The 19,515-nt window shown below is 35.5% G+C and overlaps 1 protein-coding gene across 5 annotated transcripts in view; it reads left to right on the top strand.

The window, feature by feature from the left end:
• The first annotated feature begins 1,193 nt into the window (after positions 1-1,193).
• LOC107661465 (ELKS/Rab6-interacting/CAST family member 1-like) overlaps positions 1,194-19,515 on the top strand; it is a 35,021-nt gene continuing 16,699 nt past the window's right edge. For 4 of the 5 annotated variants that reach the window (XM_016451067.1, XM_016451063.1, XM_016451062.1 and 1 more), the window contains exons 1-14: positions 1,194-1,406; positions 2,770-3,622; positions 7,331-7,708; positions 8,779-8,853; positions 11,267-11,422; positions 11,506-11,673; positions 11,754-11,921; positions 13,237-13,374; positions 13,565-13,705; positions 14,901-15,041; positions 15,289-15,482; positions 15,793-15,804; positions 16,922-17,009; positions 17,140-17,271. In XM_016451067.1, coding sequence (XP_016306553.1) covers positions 2,936-3,622; positions 7,331-7,708; positions 8,779-8,853; positions 11,267-11,422; positions 11,506-11,673; positions 11,754-11,921; positions 13,237-13,374; positions 13,565-13,705; positions 14,901-15,041; positions 15,289-15,482; positions 15,793-15,804; positions 16,922-17,009; positions 17,140-17,271 — 2,478 coding nt within the window. In that variant the 5' untranslated portion in view covers positions 1,194-1,406; positions 2,770-2,935. The remainder of the gene's footprint in view (positions 1,407-2,769; positions 3,623-7,330; positions 7,709-8,778; positions 8,854-11,266; positions 11,423-11,505; positions 11,674-11,753; positions 11,922-13,236; positions 13,375-13,564; positions 13,706-14,900; positions 15,042-15,288; positions 15,483-15,792; positions 15,805-16,921; positions 17,010-17,139; positions 17,272-19,515) is intronic. The other variant, XM_016451066.1, reaches the window with a different exon arrangement.

The raw sequence follows: 19,515 nt of genomic DNA, 5'->3' as shown, positions 1-19,515 counted from the left end.
AATAGTAGGTCTATATTAGGCATTGAAGTGTGTTGTGATTTGATTAAAGTAGATTTGCATATCATGGTTGAATTAAACACATGGAAGCATATAATAGTACACCTAACACAAAGTTTCACAGAAGAGAGAAAATCATGTTTATACAAAACATGAGAGTGTGAGTTAAAGGTGTAATAGATGATTGTCTTCAGAAACTATTTTTGTCATGCTGGTTGAAAGTCTCTTCACATCCCGATAGCAACAAGGGAAGCAGGGGAAATCTGTTGAAGTTTACTTCACTTCGGAACATTCATTCACGGATTTGCGCTGCGCAGCGTCTTCACACACAGACGAAACTTACTAGAGAAGTGTGACATAATATACCTCTGTAAATCAATACAATATAAATTTACGTCTCGCGCACTTTAATGCCCTTTGTATGGAACATATACGCTCGCTTTGAGCTGGAATCATGGCGGAATATCCGGTGATGTACACTTCCCAGGGCACTCATGGTCGAATAGAACAAACGTCGCACGTGATAAGAGATACATATGAAATCTGCAGAGCAGGAGGGCGCGAGGATTGGAATTGGGAACCGCTGATGTAGCCTATTGTAATGTTGTCTCTGGTGTTCTGGTCTGTGAGCGTAAATGCATTCAGGGGGCGTGGCTTTGCATGGCGATTGCAGGGAGGGTGGGACCTTCGCTTTCAGTGCTATCAGGCTAAAGTTAGCATTTTCCAAGATCTCCTACTGCACCTTTAATGACAGAATGTCTATTTTGTGTGAACTGTCCCTTTAAGGGGGATCAAACCCCACCAACTGGCGTTTATCTCTGTTCTCTGTCTATAAACTGACTGGGAGGTGATAAAGTGTAGCTTAGAAATTTACATGGTTTGGGGCAGGATGACTATACACAGATTGCAATTAAAGATAATATTATAAGAGTATAGGGCATATCATGGCATATATTAGAAGCAGCTTTTTTATTTTATTTTTTTTAATTAACTATACATATTTTTTCCAATTTGGACGAATTACATACTACAAGAAATCGAACATATTTGTTATAAAATATTTAAATAATGTAAGTTCTGAAAATGTATACTTCATAAAGATTATCGCCATTTAACGTCATTTTTGTGAGATAAAATATTTGTACGATTTAGTTTTTAATTTGTATTTTTTTTTTTGTAATAAAATGACCTTCGTAGCATGGCGTTGGCATTTCAGAGGCGAGTGTTGTGAGCGCGCAGCGTAGGCGTTACGTCACTGAAGTCCTCCAGCTCTGGGGAGATGCTGGTGTGTGTCTGCAAATAATAAAATCATAAAGCAATACAAAGAAAAATAGGCCGCTTCCTCTCTAACAGACATCTATTGGACAGACGGTCGTTACATATCGGATGAAACAGACCAGCCATACAAGGTAAAAAAGATTTTTGGAAAAAAAAACCCTATTGTGGTTTATAATAGGCTAAAATAGTGATGCTCGTATATGATACGTTTATTCAATATCTACATATACTGATATTCAAATAGCGCCTCTAATTTACTTAGCATTTGCTGGACAGCTATTACTAACAAAAGAGGAGGCAAATGTGTTAAGCCATGCAATGGTGGAGAAGAAGGACATTGAGGGAGGATGCTCAGGATTGTGGCTGAGCGATTGCAGGGCTGAATTTTACGGAACATTAGGTTAATATATCCGTAATCTAAATTGTACTGATATAAGAATTGTAGTCTATGATTTTACGCATTTGCAAGTCTTATTGACGTGGTGTGTGGGAAATGCCGACGCTTCTGGTTGGTTTGTCAGCGCTGTGAACAGCCTTCACCTAAATACAACAGCATTATTAATATCTGTTGTTTTAGAATATAAATCATCAGCTGAGTATCCCATAATAATGCTAGATTTGCCGTTGACATTAGATGTTTGATAACCTTGGAGTGTGAGCCTACAATATAATCCCACACCTTGTCTTCGATTCACTCATTCGGTGTGTAGCCTAAATGGGAGAAGCTTTATTACATTATCTAGTTTGTGAATTATTTTTGTAGGCCTATATGAGAGTAACGGTCTATAACACGAACTGGATTTCTATTGAGATATGTATACTAATATTATGAACAATAGTAATAGTTGACGTGGTGTGGAGGAAAAAAGCTTAACATTCCTGACTGAACATATAGCTTTTTTAATCTCTGCTGTTTGATGAAACCTACCTGTGTCAAATATTTACTTTATTTGCTGTCTGGAATTGGTTTTGAGTTTTTTTTTTACATTTTAAGGGCATTTTTAAGCATGGCAAGTCTCAATATGAACAATTATATCGGTAAGTATACCTACTAAATCAAATTAGCATTACATACAAATGTTGCTGTAAATGATGCACAAGATATCATAACACAATTAACGCTATATTTGAATATACAGTTCTCTACAGTCTACCATCCTGGTAGATTTGGACAAATTTCTAGTCTTTTGTAGAGCTGAATTTAGTGTTTTTAATCAAAAACACTTCAAAACACATCTGAGACAGAGAATAGCTACAGATATCTGCCAGCTACAGGTCATTTTGGTTTTTGTATAACCCATCCCTAGATTGGCCCAGAATAAATATATATATGGAAATATATCAAACATCAGATATAATAAATTGAAAATAATTCAATAATACCTCAAAATTTAAATGGCTGGTGCATTTTTGCCTCAAAATGGTGTAGACTCTATTTTCTTATGTGATTATAGTATTATTTTGTGTGTTTTGGTTTTTTATTTCATTTTACAGGCCACCATAGTTGCTCCATTTGACAGAAAGAGACAGAAGACCGGTCTTTGCTTGACTGATCACATTCCTTATACTTGAGATGAAAATGACCCGGCCTGTTTATTAGCACATTCCTTCACAATACATTTTCGGTGGGTTCCCTTGCTTGCACTCTAAGCCTGCCAATATGTACGGAAGTTCACGCTCTGTGAGCAAAATGGACAGTAATCACAGTGGGGGAAGAAACAACCAGGGCAACTCTGGACGCTCTCCACGGCTGCCTCGGTCACCCCGTCTGGGTCACCGTCGCACCAACAGCATGGGGGGCAGCGGTGGAGGCCCGGGCGGCTCTGGAGGCAAGACGTTGTCCATGGAGAACATTCAATCTCTCAATGCTGCCTACGCCACGTCGGGACCATTGTATATGAGTGACAACGAGGTCGCAATCTGCACTTCCTCTGACCTCCCTAAAAGCGGCGTAGCGACGGGACGCTTTGGAGGCAGCATTCCTTATGGGGTCCGGGCAACGGTTACAGGCAGCACACCGGACATGGCCATGGTGCCGGCGGTGTCCACCGACTCTATGGGCTTTGGAGGGGAGATCCACGCTGCGTCAACCGTTCCTCACTCGCTACGTCAGGCAAGGGACAACACCATCATGGAGCTCCAAGCCCAGCTCAAGGAGGTGCTGAGGGAGAACGAGCTGCTTCAGAAGGAAATCGAGGTGAAGGAGAGCAAGCTCAGCTCCTCCATGAGCTCCATCAAAAGCTTCTGGAGCCCGGAGCTGAAGAAGGAACGTGCGCTGCGCAAAGACGAGGCATCCAAAATAACAGTGTGGAAGGAGCAGTACCGCGCTGTGCAAGATGAGACACAGGTGGGTACATCTGGCAGGGTATTCTTGTTTTTTAAGTATAAGTGGACAATTAATGCTGATTGGAGAGCTGTTTTGTAGTTTCAGTGGGATTTAGGATTAATGCGTGTGCTTAAAGGAATCTAGTTTTAAATAGGGATCTTAGATAAGTACTAAAAGGCACTGTATATCTATAAAAGTGTACTCCTAAGTGTAAGGCCTTTTCACACCATAGAGGGCAACTATACATTTTTTATAATGGTTCTAATTGTATAAGAATATGGAAGTCCACACCACAGCTATAACGATAACGACACAGAGGAACGATAATGTTGAAACCAATTCCAGAACATTTTTTCGAGCTGGTGAACGATAAAAACATTGACATCAATTGACATCCAATCAGAATCTGACTTTAAAGAGCTTGAGCATTTAAAGCGATAAAACTGCAGTGCATGCTTATAATAAAAATAAGGTTACCGTGCTTTGGTGTGGATGTTAATATAGTTAACGTTTTAGTTGTCTTTATGGTTATAGATCTTGGTGTGAATGGGACTATACAAATACATGAATGATGTATTTCATCAGCTAAAAAAACAAGGTCCGATTTTGTAATATACATCTATACTATTCCTGCCATATATCATATGTAAATTATATATGTCTGAATTTGTAACATACGACTATGCTACTCTTACTGTTCTTGCCATATGCCATATATATGGCAGAAATGGTAAGATTAATATGATAGTATGCTATTGCGAATACAATGAGAGTGTGAAACGTTGAGGAGCTAGACATGTTAAAGATAGCGACAACACAACCTCAGTACAGTTATTGTTAACTACAACTAAAACTATTTAAAATAATTGAATTAAACAAATAAAATATGTTTTAATGATTTAATTTAATAAAATACTTAAAATATAGTTGAAATAAAATATACACATTAATATATTTATGCAATTATGCACATTAATGCAAATATTCATATTAGATAAGAAATGTAGACTTAAATGAAAACTTTGTTTAAACGAAACAAAAACGGAAAATGAGAAATGTTGTCTTGGTAAGAAACTAAAATAAATTGTTGAAGTAGTAAAATTACTAAAACTGAAATAAAGCTTAGTTAAAGCTATACAAAAAGAAAAAAAATGCTAAAAATAAACAAAAAAAAAAAAAGACAAAGCACATAATAAAATGACTAAAGTTTAAATTAAATTTAAAAACTGAAAACTGAAAATCTAAAAATAAAAGCATATATATATATATGTGTGTGTGTGTGTGTATATAAACACACACACACACAAGCTTTATTATATGTGTACCAAAATAGCTAAATAGCATTGCACATTAGGTGCATTTCTTTTGAATCGAAACATTCTAACACTTTTGTATAGTAAAAAAGCTAAATGCTTATATATTAAATACTTATATATAGTACAGTAGATGACAGAGAACGTAATGTATAGTGTACAGTAATACATTTGGGACACAACTTATTCAACTTAGCACATTCGTAGAAGCTTGACCTGGGCTGTGTTTGGAACAGACACTACTACACTACTCATACTATTTCTGCTGTGTACAGTTCATATTTGTCAAAATATGAATTATACAGCGCATACTGTGTTGGGTAGTGTAATATCTGTGAAATGACAAATATTTTTAATCTTTCTGATAATTATTCAAGATTTAAAAAACTGGAGATGACAACTTGATATTCGTATATTGTCATGGATAATGTTTTACATACTATTTGTTTTAATAGTAAGAAGTATACAGTATATACTGCACAGTATTCAGTAATCAATACAATAATATTTAATTCCGATCCTGAAATGCATGTGTCAGGTAGAACTAACCATCCAGGCCAGCTTAAACCAGCTAGAACCTGCAAACCATCTTAGGTTCGGTACTGCTAACTATTTATAGACAAAGATGATATAATCATCACATTTTCACTGCATCAATGCATTTTCATAGATTTATAGGAGTGAGAATTGCGTGATTAAAGATCCAGCTCATCTTCAGACGAGAAGGCGAAGTCTACCTCCGCTGTGAGGTGACGCTAATGGCCAATCCTGAAATGGACATCCATGTCCTGCTGAGTGCGGCTCACTGCTGAGTTGACTGCCTGAATTCCTGCAAGCCACAATATGTTCAATGTGCAATACATGAGCTAATTAAGGATGAAGGTCTGTTTCCTGATATTCAGTGGTTCTTTTAAATGTACTTTGAGATACTGGGACGAGTTTTGATAGCAGTAACAGTGGCGTAGTCCTCCATCTATGCTGCGTTTAAAACACGCCCTTTATTTGAATGATTAACTTCAAACTGTGATTCACTGCAACATGGCTGTCATGACAGATTTCCAGATGAAGGGGTGTACAGCACTAAGCTAATGACGGCTTGGTTATTCACTCTAAGCATAATCAGCATCATCACGCTCCTCACACCATTCGCTCAAGATTGAAATTAACACGCGAATCATCAGAGAGCTCGGATTCTGGATGTGTTATTTGGTGATTCTTGGCAAGTAGTTTTGTGCCTGTTGGGCTTAATGAGACCTTACCATTAATTATGGCACAGTTGTGTATGTGTGTGTATGATTAAGAAAATGTATAATTACCGTTGTTCCATCGCCTTTTGGCTGCCATCAAGTTTGCAGCATAGTAGTCACATTTGAATGGATGAAAGTTTATACCTTAGTACATGTTTATTTCAGTTTCCTTGCCAACTTTACAACTGGTGTTGAGGACAAGTGTGTGTGATGGATTGTACATAAGCAGTTTCTTACAGGCACAAAATGAAAATTAGGCAATGTTTTATTCACTTTTGTTGTTGGAAACCTAAACGCAAAAGGAAAAGTTTGAAGAATTGTACTGGTCGCTCTTTAGATGGTCAGTAATTTGGGATTGAGGGTTTTAAGCTTCAAAATTATTCCAGTATTCCAAGTATATCTTGAAAATATTTATTCTAAAGCCACATGATTACTTTATGTAAGAAATAAATTGGCATTTAAGCTGTTATTCACTGAAATTCAACTCTAGATCTCCTTGACGAGAGTTCATTAGAGAAATAGTGATGCCTGATATGTGAATGAATCATTCTTTTGAGTCAGATCTTTTCAATTAATCACATGATCCAGTTCATAAAACCTTAAAGGGATAGTTCACCCAAAAATGAAAATTCTGTCATTAATTACTCACCCTCATGTCGTTCCAAACCCGTAAGATTGATAAAATAGTCCACGTGACTATTTAGTGGCTCAACTACTTAGTGGTTCAACCGTAATGTTATGAAGCTACAAGAATACTTTTTGTGCGCAAAGAAAACAAAAATAATGACTTTATTCAACAATTTCTTCTCTTCCGTGTCAGTCTCTGTCACGCATTCACGAGAGTACGACGCATGTAGTTACAAATGAGATGTTTACATGATAACTCTTCTCAGTACTTACTCGTATTACTGCTTCTATGAAAGATGATGCTGTAGATTGAACTGTATTCACTGATGAATAAAGAGAAGCTTTCTATGAGATGCCATTATAAATAATAGGATAACAGCTGATAAATCATGGGAAACGTCTTGGCTGTTAACCCTCCCTTATATCTGTTCCAAAATCTACCAACAGACATTGTCACTGGATAATGAACTACTTCTGTTTTAAATATTTTTTGAAAGAATTGTGAGTAAATATTGCATATTACTCTCCTCTATCCATCATAGCACCTGCAGACAACTGTGCAGGCACTGCAGGCCGAGCTGCGTATCCAGCGCGACTTGAATCAGCTACTCCAGCCCCCCGGGGAGCCGCTGGCCTGCGAGCCCAGCGAGGAGCAGGAGCGGCAGGCTCGAGAGGTGTTCTTGCTCCGCCGTACCCTGGGGGAGATGGAGGTTCGCCTGGAGACCCAGCGGCAGACGCTAGTTGCTCGCGATGAGTCAGTCAAAAAGCTCCTGGAGATGTTGCACAGCAAGGGACCCTCCACTAAAGCCAGTGAAGAGGATCATGAGCGCACACGTCGCCTCGCAGATGCAGAGATGCACGCGCACCACCTGGAGAACCTTCTAGAACAGCGTGATAAAGAGCTAGCCGCTTTGAGAGAGGTATGTGATAGCTAGTTCAAAATCTAAGTGAAAAAATATGAAAATTATATAATATGCTAAAAACAGTGTTACATATGGCACAATATACAAATAGGGTAAAATATAAATGAATATAAATAGGGTAATAATATACATAAATAGGGTAATACTTTTAAAATGTAAATAGGCAAATATATCTCAATTCTATAAAAATTATAAAATAAAAAACAATACCAAAATCTTAATGTTTAGCTGTTTTTTCCCATTTCAAAAATGTATATTCCTTGAAAATTACAATATTTAAAATTAACATACAGAAAACATATTCTATTTCTTAGATTATACACTAATTGTGTTTGTCTGCATTCATCAAGCTCAGCCTTTCAACTGTTACCCAAGTTATTGTCAGAAAAATTCTAATATATATATATGTATATATATATATTTTTTTTTCATTCAATACCCACTCTAATGTAGTATTTTTATTCATTTTTTTTGTTTTAGAAAATAAGTGTTTTTTTAATATTTATATAATATTTATTGCTATAAAACAAATTTGAACAAATAACTTTTTTTTGTATTTTGACATAATACAGTTTGAATAACATTTACTGAAATGACAAACCTCATATAAAATGAATAGCACATACAACAGCTCACTCATTTAGTACAACTTCATGAGGATGACAACCAACATTTTCTGAAGGTTAAGCACCTCCTTTCACTGAACATTTGCTAAAAAAAGAAATAAAAAAGGCATTTTTAAAAAAGTTTAGTGCCATATACAATCAACTAACTGCAGTGAATTAAAGCAGAAAGACTATTCTCTCTTCATGCTCCATTATACCACATTCAGTCACATAATGACCACAGCTATTCTCCTCAAAGTGCAAAAAAGAAGGATACTTAATTGAACTAGATAGCAGGAAACCCTATTTGTACCTATAATAGAGTACAGCTCCTGCAATGTGATAGAGAATTCAGCCAAAACTAAACAGCGCTGCTCTCCCTCAAGGTATGATGAAATATCTGAGAGCTCTATTTCTGGCACTGGTGTGAAGGAAGTGCCAACCATGTGTCTTTAATTCCAGGAACTGCATCGCCGCCTCGAGGGGACGCCAGAGACTACGAAAACCAAAGCTCTTCAGACTGTAATTGAGATGAAGGTAGTACTTTAGCTCCGATTTTAATTAATGTGGCTGTTTACATATGATGGCAGCAACCACATTAATGCTTTGTCTATCAGTGGATTAAAAGCATTTACAAATACACGTAAAATATCAAACAGTATTTCATACTGTTTGATATTTTACACGATATTAAAGTGCAAGCGGATAGATAATTTCATGTTAATTGCATTTAAGTGAAAATGTATTAGTTTAAATTTATATTAATCCAATTAGCTGAACTTCAAAGTGCTTTTTTCCCCCACTTAGGTAGGAATTAAGTACATCTTTATATTTAATTTCATAATTACAAATATGGTTAAAGTGAAATATTGTTAAAATGTACTGCCGAATATACTGACAAATAGTAGTTTCTATTAAAACTTGTATATTGTGTATTTTAATATATTTATAATTACACATTTGCAATGGCAAAGTTGAAAATTAAGTACATTTAAAATATATTAACTTTAAATGTAAAATCAAATTACATTACAGTTAAGATTATAATCAAGTACTTTACATATGTACTCATAATAAAGTACTTTAGTATGTATCAAAATAAGTGTAAAATCTTATTAAAACATAATTTAAATTATTTAAAATGTACTTTAAAACGTAAAAATGACATAATAAAAGTTATGGAACATCGTCATGAAAGTGACACTTAAGTGGTCTTTTGTTTCATTAATATTATATTATCTGCCAGTACAGTTTTTTTAAATATACTTTTAAGATTTGAAGTACACTTTAAGTTCACAATACAAGTTCAATACAATTAAGAATACAAAAATTCTATCATCATTTCCTTACCTTAATGTTATTGCAGATTTTATTTATTATTATATCTTTCTTCTGTTGAAGATATTAAAGTGCTAGTTCACCCAAAAATTTAAATTCTGTCATCATTTACTCACCCTAAAATTGTTCCAAACCTGTAGGAATTTCTTTCTTCTGTTTAACATGAAAGAAGTTATTTTGATGAATTTTGGTAACTAAATATTTGCTGGTAGCCATTGAGTTCAATAGTATTTTTTCATACTATTGAAGTCAATGGCTTCCAGATGAGTACTACCCCAATTCCAGGGAAGTTGGGACATTTTGTAAAATGCAATAAAATCAAGAATCTGTGATTTGTTCATTCTCTTTAACTTTTACTTAATTGACAAATGTACAAAGAAAAGATTTCCAAAGTTTTCTCTGACCAACGTAAATGTATTTTTAAAATATGAACACATTTTGATTTTGACAGCTACAACACATTCCAAAAAAGTTGGGACAGGCATCTCAGTCTTTGCAAGCAAAGCTGGATCATGGCTCATCACTTTGTGCCAAATTTCACGAGAGAAGTGTCAAACAAATCAAAAATCGCATTTCGCAATGCAAAATTGCAAAGAGTTTAGGTCTTTCACCAAGTACCATACATGATATTGTGAAAAGATTCAGGGAATCCAGAGAAATCACAGTACATGGCAGGAAACGCAGGAAACCTCAGTTGAATGTGCTTGACCTTTGAGCCCTCAGATGGCATTGCATAAGAATATAGCCACATGGGCTCAGGAGTACTTCAGAAAACCGCTGTCATTTACCACAGTCTGCTTCTGCATCAAGAAATGCAACTTGAATATATGTTACTCTAGGAGAAAGCTATACATTAATTCTATGCAGCAATGCTGCCGGGTTCTCTGGGCCAGAGCTCATCTCAGATTGTCAAAAAAGGTGTGCTGTACTCAGATGAGTCCACATTTCGACTTGTTTCCTGGAAAAATGGATTTCGAGTTCACAGTCCCAAAGACCAAAGGGACCATCCAGACTTTCATTAGTGACAGAAGCAAAAGCAAACGTCTGTCATGGTATGGGGGTGCAGCAGAGCAAACAGCATGGGTAACTGGCATCAAGTGAGACTGGACAAAAATTTTGCTTGCAAAACTTTAACAGTTAGTATCCTCAATTCCCAAACAATGAGTGAAACATTGTAATGAAAAGGAAAGTTGATGTGACACAGTGTTAAACGTGCCTCTGTCCCAACTTTTTTGGAGTGTGTTGCAGCCATCAAAATCAAAATTTGTTCATATTTACAAAATACATTTACGTTGGTCAGTGAAAAACCTTGGAAATCTTTTCTTTGTACTTTTGTCAATTAAATAAAAGTTAAAGAGAATTAATTTATTGCATTTTACAAAATGTCCCAACTTCTCTGGAATTGGGGTTGTAAATGATGACAGAATTTTTATTTTTGGGTGAACTGTCCCTTTAAGGCAGGGTGTTCATGTTTCATATAATGAAAGTAAATGGTAACCAAAAATGGCACAACAGAAAAGTAGCATTAAGTTACATGTTCAGATTCAGGACATTATTGGTTAACTTAATAGACACCAATGATGTCTTGACATCATATTTTTGCATCTCTCAGGATTCTCAGATCAGTTCTCTAGAGCGGGGCCTCAGAGAGCTGGAGGACCAGGTCATGATGCTTCGCTCCAGTAGCATGCTTAGCTGTGAGGAACGGCAGGAAGAGGCCAAGCAGATGGAGGTCTACCGCAACCACACCAAGTTCATGAAGAACAAGGTACTGCTCAGCCTACTTTAGAAGAACACATCCAGATTAGTCTCACATATGAATAACAAACCTTGAATAATTCTGTTATGTAGATGGACCAAGTTAAGCAAGACCTTTCCAGAAAGGACACCCAGCTCCTTGGATTGCAGACCAAGCTGGAGACCCTGACTAACCAGTTCTCTGACAGCAAACAGCATATTGAAGTGCTTAAAGAGTCTCTGACTGCCAAAGAACAACGTGCTGCTATTCTACAGACAGAGGTAGTAGATCAGGCCAGTGATTGGTCTTTACCCATCACACCAGCAGATTCTCTGAGCATGGCATACAACTCTTTTTGCAGGTGGATGCTCTGAGGTTGCGTCTGGAGGAGAAGGAGACCATGTTAAATAAAAAGAGTAAGCAAATCCAGGAAATGTCTGAAGAAAAGAGCACACTCAATGGAGAAATCCATGATCTGAAGGACATGCTGGAGGTCAAGGAGCGTAAAGTCAACGTACTTCAGAAAAAAGTGAGGACTGGATTTAACCAAATACATACTTTTTAAAAAATGTTACTTTTCATTACAGGAAACTGTTAAAAACAATGAACAAGATGTTCTCTTAATACACATGTCAGAAATGAGTCACCAATCCACTATTCTTAAAAAATACACAGTCATGCATGAAATCATACATTAAAAAATACATCTACGATAACCTAATGAGTAATTAATACTGTTAAACTAATGATAAAGATGTAAATCTGAAACAGATTTAAAGATAACACAACAATGATCAAAAAATAAAATAAATATAAAAATAAAATAAATCAAATCAAAATAATAAATCAAACTTTAATAAAATAGAGAAAAATAAGGTAAAATAAAAATGATAAAAATACAATAATAATAATAATATAATATACAATACTACTACTACTAATAGTATTAATGGTACTACTACTTTATTACTGCTAATAATGATAATAATAATAATGAAACAAAGAAAAATAAATAAATGACTTACCCAGCTTATTCATTTACATGTTCCCTATATAACTTTAAGCATTAACAAAGAACAAAACTTAAGAGTAAAAAGAGTTAAAATTGGATGTTCGCCAATACATAGATTTATTACAGATTACTGTAAAAACATAATATTAGGATCTATTATAAATTGATTAATGGTATTTTAGCAGAAACAAATGATTTCCATTGTGTAGAATACATTTTAATATGAGCACATCCAAAAATAACATTTTTTTATACTGAAATGCTAGTTTAAAATTAAGGTAACACTTTAGTATAGGGACCAATTCTCACTATTAACTAGTTGCTTATTAACATGCCTATTGGCTGTTTATTAGTACTTATAAAGCACATATTCTGCATGACCATATTAACTAATAATAAGCAGCAAATTAGGAGTTTATTGAGGCAAAAGTCATAGTTACTGGTTTGTTAGTAGTGAGAATTGGACCTTAAAATAAAGTACAGTATGACCAAAATTAATTTTGTCAAGATGATCCAGGTCTAAAAATATGTATCATGTATATTGGTGAATTGCCAAAGTATAAAACTTTTTTTTTTTTGTTAGCTAAAGAAGAGCAATTAATTACTAATCTTTATTATGAAGTATTTTGTATCATTATTATAAAGTATTTTCCAAAATGGTGGGGAAAAGTGCGTCAGATGCTTTGGGGTAAGCTGTGCTTTTCCTTCGAATGCAGGAAATATTATTAAAAATTGTCTTAGAAAATGATGAAGAAGATTCACTACATTAAAAGTTTGGATGTTTATAAAAATGCCAATTCACATCAATCTTACATCAACTCCTGTGTCTCAGATTGAAAACCTGCAGGAGCAGCTGAGGGATAAAGAGAAGCAGATGAGCAGCCTTAGAGAGAGGTTGAAGTCCCTACAGACAGACACGTCTAATACAGACACGGCCCTCACTACACTGGAGGACTCACTGGCCGAGAAGGTGAGGATCACCTCTAGAGGACGCTATAACACACCACCGGACTACAGGACAAATCACTGGTGCTCTTCCAAGTGGCATCAGCATGGTCGTAGACTGGAGTCGAAACATCTGCGCTTAGTTATAAACAAATTCATGCTCCTTGTATATGCTTTCTTTTTGGCACCATGTTAATGTGTTCCCTTGTAAACAGGAACGTATTATTGAGCGCCTGAAGGAGCAACGTGACCGCGAGGAGCGAGAGAAGGCAGAGGAGCTGGACAGCAGTAAAAAAGAGCTGAGGGAGTTAAAGGAGAAAGTCAGCATGCTGCAGGGAGACCTGTCAGACCGAGAGGTTAGAGATCACCAAACAGTCCTGAAAGATGAGTGGAAACACCATTAAAAACACATAACAAGATTATGAAAACATTTTCAGCTGTAGAACAACGTGCAGCTATGAACTGTGCAAAATACACTACACAAAACATTGTATTTTTGTCTTTTGTTGGGTAATGATATTAATTTATATTTAAAAATATATATATAAAAATAAAAAAGACCAATTTACTATATTAAAACTTTACAGCAATTAACTATATCAAAATTTAACAGAGAATATATATTGGGTTTATTTTTCATACCCCATTGGCAAATAGTTTTTTTGCACAAATCTAACAAGGTTTATGCTTAAAATAAGGAAATATTATTGGCCAATGTATTTGAGATAAATAAACTCAATTCAAGATATATTCTCTGAAAACAAGTTCTTGTGGAATTTTTATTCCCTAAAATATTATAATATTATATATATATAAATATTATATATCCCTAATATTAAACATATATCAAATTCAGATATTTTCAAGATAGTCTTATCACAATTTTGCATTTCAAGTTCATTTATATTGGAGTGTTAAGTTTATTTATAGTTTTTATTACATTTATTTAATATGTTGGCTTTTTTAGATTTTAGTTTAATGTTTAGTAGTTTTGTTATGTGCTTTTGTCAAATTTTTTTTTATATTACTATTTATTTTGTTTAATTTAATTAAATTTTAGTTCTGTTTTAGTTTAATTTATTTCCATTAGTAATTTTAGTGCTTCAAATTAAACGTATTTCTGTTAGCTGCCAAGGTAACAATTCTCGTTTAGTTTAAGTTTTTCATCTAATATTTATATTTCAATATTTCAATTGACAAAAATGTTTTTGATAGTTAACAGTTAACAGTAATAACCCTGCTAAGTTAAGGATATTTAGATTTTTTACTGGAACACAAGAAAAAAATACTGATTAAGAAAATGATTTGACATTTATTACGAAAAGAAGGTCTTGATGTCTCTAATATGAAGAAAAAAATACTTTGGAGTCATTATTCACATAAGATAGTCAAGTTCAAAACATGATTTTAGGCAGACATCCTATGTGACAGGTTGGTTGAGTGCCTGTCTAAACAGATAAACCGTGATGCCGTGAGCTTCTAAAGGTACATGTATGCTACAAGTGTTTGATGGCTCTATACCCGGGACCTCAATGCTGAGTTTGGTTTCAGACTTCCCTGCTGGACCTCAAAGAGCATGCGTCGTCACTGGCCTCATCTGGCCTGAAGAAAGACTCCAAATTGAAAAGCCTAGAGATCGCCCTTGAGCAGAGGAGGGAGGAATGCATTAAACTTGAGAACCAACTAAAGAAGGTGAGCGAGAGTGTATTTATTCAAAAGATTGGTACCTTATAGAATTCCAACCAGCAATCTACCATGATTTCTAAAAAACTGCAAAGGCTGAAGAAATTAATTGGTAAAAAAATATGGGAACCCAATGCATAGTATAAGTATGCAAACTGGGACGTAGCTATTACAAACTACAAATGGGAGCGTAAGAATGGCTGTATGTGAGTTTGTGTATGTTTGTGGGTGTATTTATATCACGGTGATCTATTAGACCCAGAGTGCTGCAGCCAATGCACAGGCCAACGCAGAGATATCTGAAAGGATTTCTTCACTTGAAGCTGATGTGGCCAGACACCGAGAAGACTCCGCCAAAGCCCAGGCTGAAGTTGATCGTCTATTGGACATCCTGCGTCAGATGGAGAACGAGAAGAACGACAAAGACAGAAAAATCAGTGAGCTGGAGAGGTCAGTCTGTTTCCCTGATCGGCTTGATTTGGTGTCCCCTCTTTTTAAAAAAAATTTGATTATTTGTCACATTGGAGAAGCAGTACAAACGTGTTACGTCTTTATCTCTTTTTTTGCTGCCATGTTTAAGCATCGCCGTCAAAACATTTTCAGTGTCTGCGTTTGACGAGGTTGATGTTTTGACTGGGCTTCTTTCCCTCCCCTTTGAGTTTTGCGTTGAAGCACTGATCACGTGTGTTTTTTTCTCATGCTGAGTGGCCATTGAACTTCTGCTTTGTCTCCCTTTTTTCACCTGGAAATGTGTACCTAGTGTGACTTCCAGGTTAGTAAATACGTGTACTTCCACACACATAAATGGAGTCCTCAAGAACTAGAGCAAAATCTGTTAAAGACACCATGAAATCAAAGTTTTGTAGCTTTAAACTAGTGTATACTTAAATTTTGAAAAGACCTAAAAGTTAAAAAGAGAAAAATAACTTTTTAAAGATGTGCATTTAAAATATACAGTCTTTCTCTTCCAGGAAAACTGGTAAAAAATATTAATGACACATCTTGAAATAGATAATTTTTCTGGGGATGCACCAATATTAAAATTCTGGCCAATAATTATTTTTTATCTTATGACCTATAAATGATAAATTTTACACAATTTTTTCAAAATAAATTAAAAGTAAAACGCTAAAAAAATTTAAATAAATAATTTTAAATGCTACATGTGAATTTAGGCATCTCAACAATATAATGTACAATATGAGAAATTGCAATTCATTTTGAGATTTGGTCAAGATTACACTTAACAGTGTTACTAAAATATTAGTGTTTGTTAAAGATTAACTTTAAATTAGTTTTAGATGACAGCAAAAGTTGTTTAAATATAAAAATAGGGAAAATGAGCATGAAAATTATTTAAATTAATATTAATATTAGAAATGTATATAATTATATAATACAATAAAATTACATATCTGATACCAGATCAATTTAAAAGTCTTTTTAAACAATATTATTGTGCATCCATTTTGTCTAAACACAAGCTCTCTAGAATAAGATTGTCCCACCCCTAATCCCTGTCTTGAAAATTCATGGTTGAAAAAGTTTTTGCCTATTAACAAAATAAATAAATAAACACAAAAACAAGCCCTTCGTTATGTCCCTCAGAAAACTGCTTTCGTCAGTCGATTTCATGGGGTTTTAAGTGAAAAGAAAGCAAGGGAATGTATTTTGTTCCTCTGTTTAATCCCTGTTTTAGCTTTATGACTAGCACAAGGAAGTTATTATTTATGTGATCAGGCTTAGTGATATTTATTAACCAATAATAATACCAGCTCTTTTTCCAGCTATTAAATAGTCCCCTCCACCCCAAATCTCTTAAACTCTTTATTTTACTATTAAACCCCAGAGAGTTCCTCTCAAAAGCGCGCTTCATGTTTATGTTTCAGGCAAATGAAAGAGCAGAGTAAGAAGTCCTCTGGCAAACACAAGGAGCTGTCAGGGAAAGGCAGAAATGTCAACGATGGCCCACAGCAGGTGAGACGTACAGAGAGATAGTTATGACAGCTTTGTCATAAGCTCCTCTGTTTTGACAGATCGCTGTATATTTAAACATTGTCAAACTGTGCTGGTGTGCATATGATGAGCTGAGCCCCGTCTACCTCAGGAGTCCCTGCGGCAGAAGGCAGAGCGCATCGAGGAGCTGGAGGAGGCTCTCAGAGAGAGCGTTCAAATCACTGCCGAGAAGGAGATGGTGCTGGCGCAGGAGGAGGCTGCACGAACCCACCAGGAGAAACAGGTCAATACTACAAGACTTACTATTTCAGAATCGACTAGTGACTCCTTAACTATTCGATGCATCTCGCAAAAACAAAAGTGTTGCGTTTATAATTTTGTTCAGTGTATGAAATGCCACCCTAATGTTCTTAACACAAGATGCTCAAAATAAGAGTGAGTTGTGATGCAGTTGTCAAAGACGTCTGTCTCTATGTTGATGTGGCGATAGTGCTTTTAAGGGGATGAATTTAAAGACGCAACTTCTTAGAGAGTGGTTTACTGTGAAAACTGTCTAAAAGCTAAAGCACAGCATGCTGGTTTTCAACCAGGGGGCCTCAGCTAACGTCCAAGATGATTTAATTGAATTTAAAATAAGATAAGCATTAAAATAAACCAAAACCATTAAAAATCAAGTTTTTTTTTCTTTAAAGAACCATGATTTCCACAGTCTTGAAACTGCCAAATTTTAGTAAAGTGTGATTTCCAGACCTAGAAAAGTCAAAATAATTACAGTAATTTAATGAAATCTTAAAACTCAATGGGCATTTTTATAATGATTTTCTTCTTTGGGGGTGGTGGTAAAAGTCCACTTAATAGCAGGAAACTACAAAAGCCATGGGGTCTTCAAATATTGTTGTGGACAATGGGAGGGCCTTGGAGTCGAAAAAAGTTGACAACCACTGAGCTACCATGCTAATCAAAGCACCACCACTAAAAATATCAAGACTAGAAAAATAAAAGTGGTAAGGTAAGTTGGTCAAGCTGGATTTTGGAACATGGTAGTCGGTTTCTTGTTGGTCCAAGGTAGTCTACCAGGACTAATCAACTTGAACAAGATGTTCAACCAGGTTGAACTCTGCCCCTCTAGCTGATGGACAATCTAGATCAGCTTGGACCAGCTAGAAACCATTTAATACCATCAGAAGCCAATCATGCCTGAATTTTCCAGTAGAGATTAGCTGATTTCTTATCAAAATGTTTAGAATCATGGCACCTGTAGTAAGCAAAGTCAGTGTTTAAAGGGGTCATGAACTGCTTTTTTTATTTTGTACTGTTCTCTAAGGTCCACTTATAATGTTATCAAGATTTTTACATCAAAAGACACAGTTTAGAAGTAATAAGCTATTTTCTGTTTTGTTTTTAACCCCCCTCATCTGAACGCTCTGTTTGATTTGATTTGCCAATCTATGATTGGCTAACAGTTGTGTATGTTTGACAGCCTACATACTGTACATCATAGTTGGACACAGCTGTGATTTAGGTTAAAATGCATAAATACATATCAAATGATCTGTAATAACAGACAAAGCAATAGTGACCACGTAATAAAAACAGTTACTCGCACTCGGATCCAATATAGCTGGCACAGCATCGTCTTTTAGTTTCAATCTTTCTGAAAATCCCACGTGAATTGTGCCTTGTTTGTAAAGGAATCTGCAGTAAAATGAAGTGAACAAAGGACCGAGTTCTTACTGACGTGGCCTGGCACTTCATTAAAAATAAAGTTCATCAAATGCCTCTCTTGTCATTTACCTACTATGTGCGAATCGGTGGGCAGGGCTAAACAGGCAGTGATGTAGAAGCAGGTGTTGATCTTCTGCGGAGGTGGAGTTTAGCCACACTATTACATCATAGAGTGACACATTCCACAACCTGTCGTTTTGGCAGTTTGGCTTCAGTGTAAGCTGTTTTTAGACTAACGAGAAAGTTTTGAGTTCTGAAACTTACAGGATGTTTTTATAGCACAGTGACCTTTTATATATCAAAAGATCAAGGGAATTTTGATTTCTCAGTTCATGACCCCTTTAATGCTTTTCGCAAAAAACACTTAACAGATAACTGATCATGATGTGTTAGAGCAGGTCATATGGTATTTTAAAGTGTCCTAATATTGTGTTGGAGTCCCTTACAACAGGTTTAAATGCATCTAAGGTCAGAAAACATTGTAATTTTCTCAGAATATACATTTAATATTAGAGTAATTTGCCAATGATTTCGAAACAATTCGTTCCAAACAAGTTCAGAGCAAACCCCGCCCTTCCATAAGCCTACTTTGCTCTGATTGGTCAGCAGGCCAAGCCTGTTGTGATTGGCACAGAGAGGAGTCCTTGAGCAAGTTAGCGAGCGCTACCATTGACAAAGCACCTTTACATAAAACAAGAATATAGTGCTCCGATCCGTTCTTATATTAATGACATAAAATACAAAAACACTTATGCAAGCGAATCGTGCCCACAGCTAAAGTTTAGCTGCTAAACTGTGAACA

The sequence above is a fragment of the Sinocyclocheilus anshuiensis genome, unplaced genomic scaffold, assembly GCF_001515605.1.
Source record: "Sinocyclocheilus anshuiensis isolate Anshui unplaced genomic scaffold, SAMN03320099.WGS_v1.1 scaffold491, whole genome shotgun sequence".
Classification (NCBI taxonomy): domain Eukaryota; kingdom Metazoa; phylum Chordata; class Actinopteri; order Cypriniformes; family Cyprinidae; genus Sinocyclocheilus; species Sinocyclocheilus anshuiensis.
This window is presented reverse-complemented; position numbering and strand designations above follow the sequence as displayed.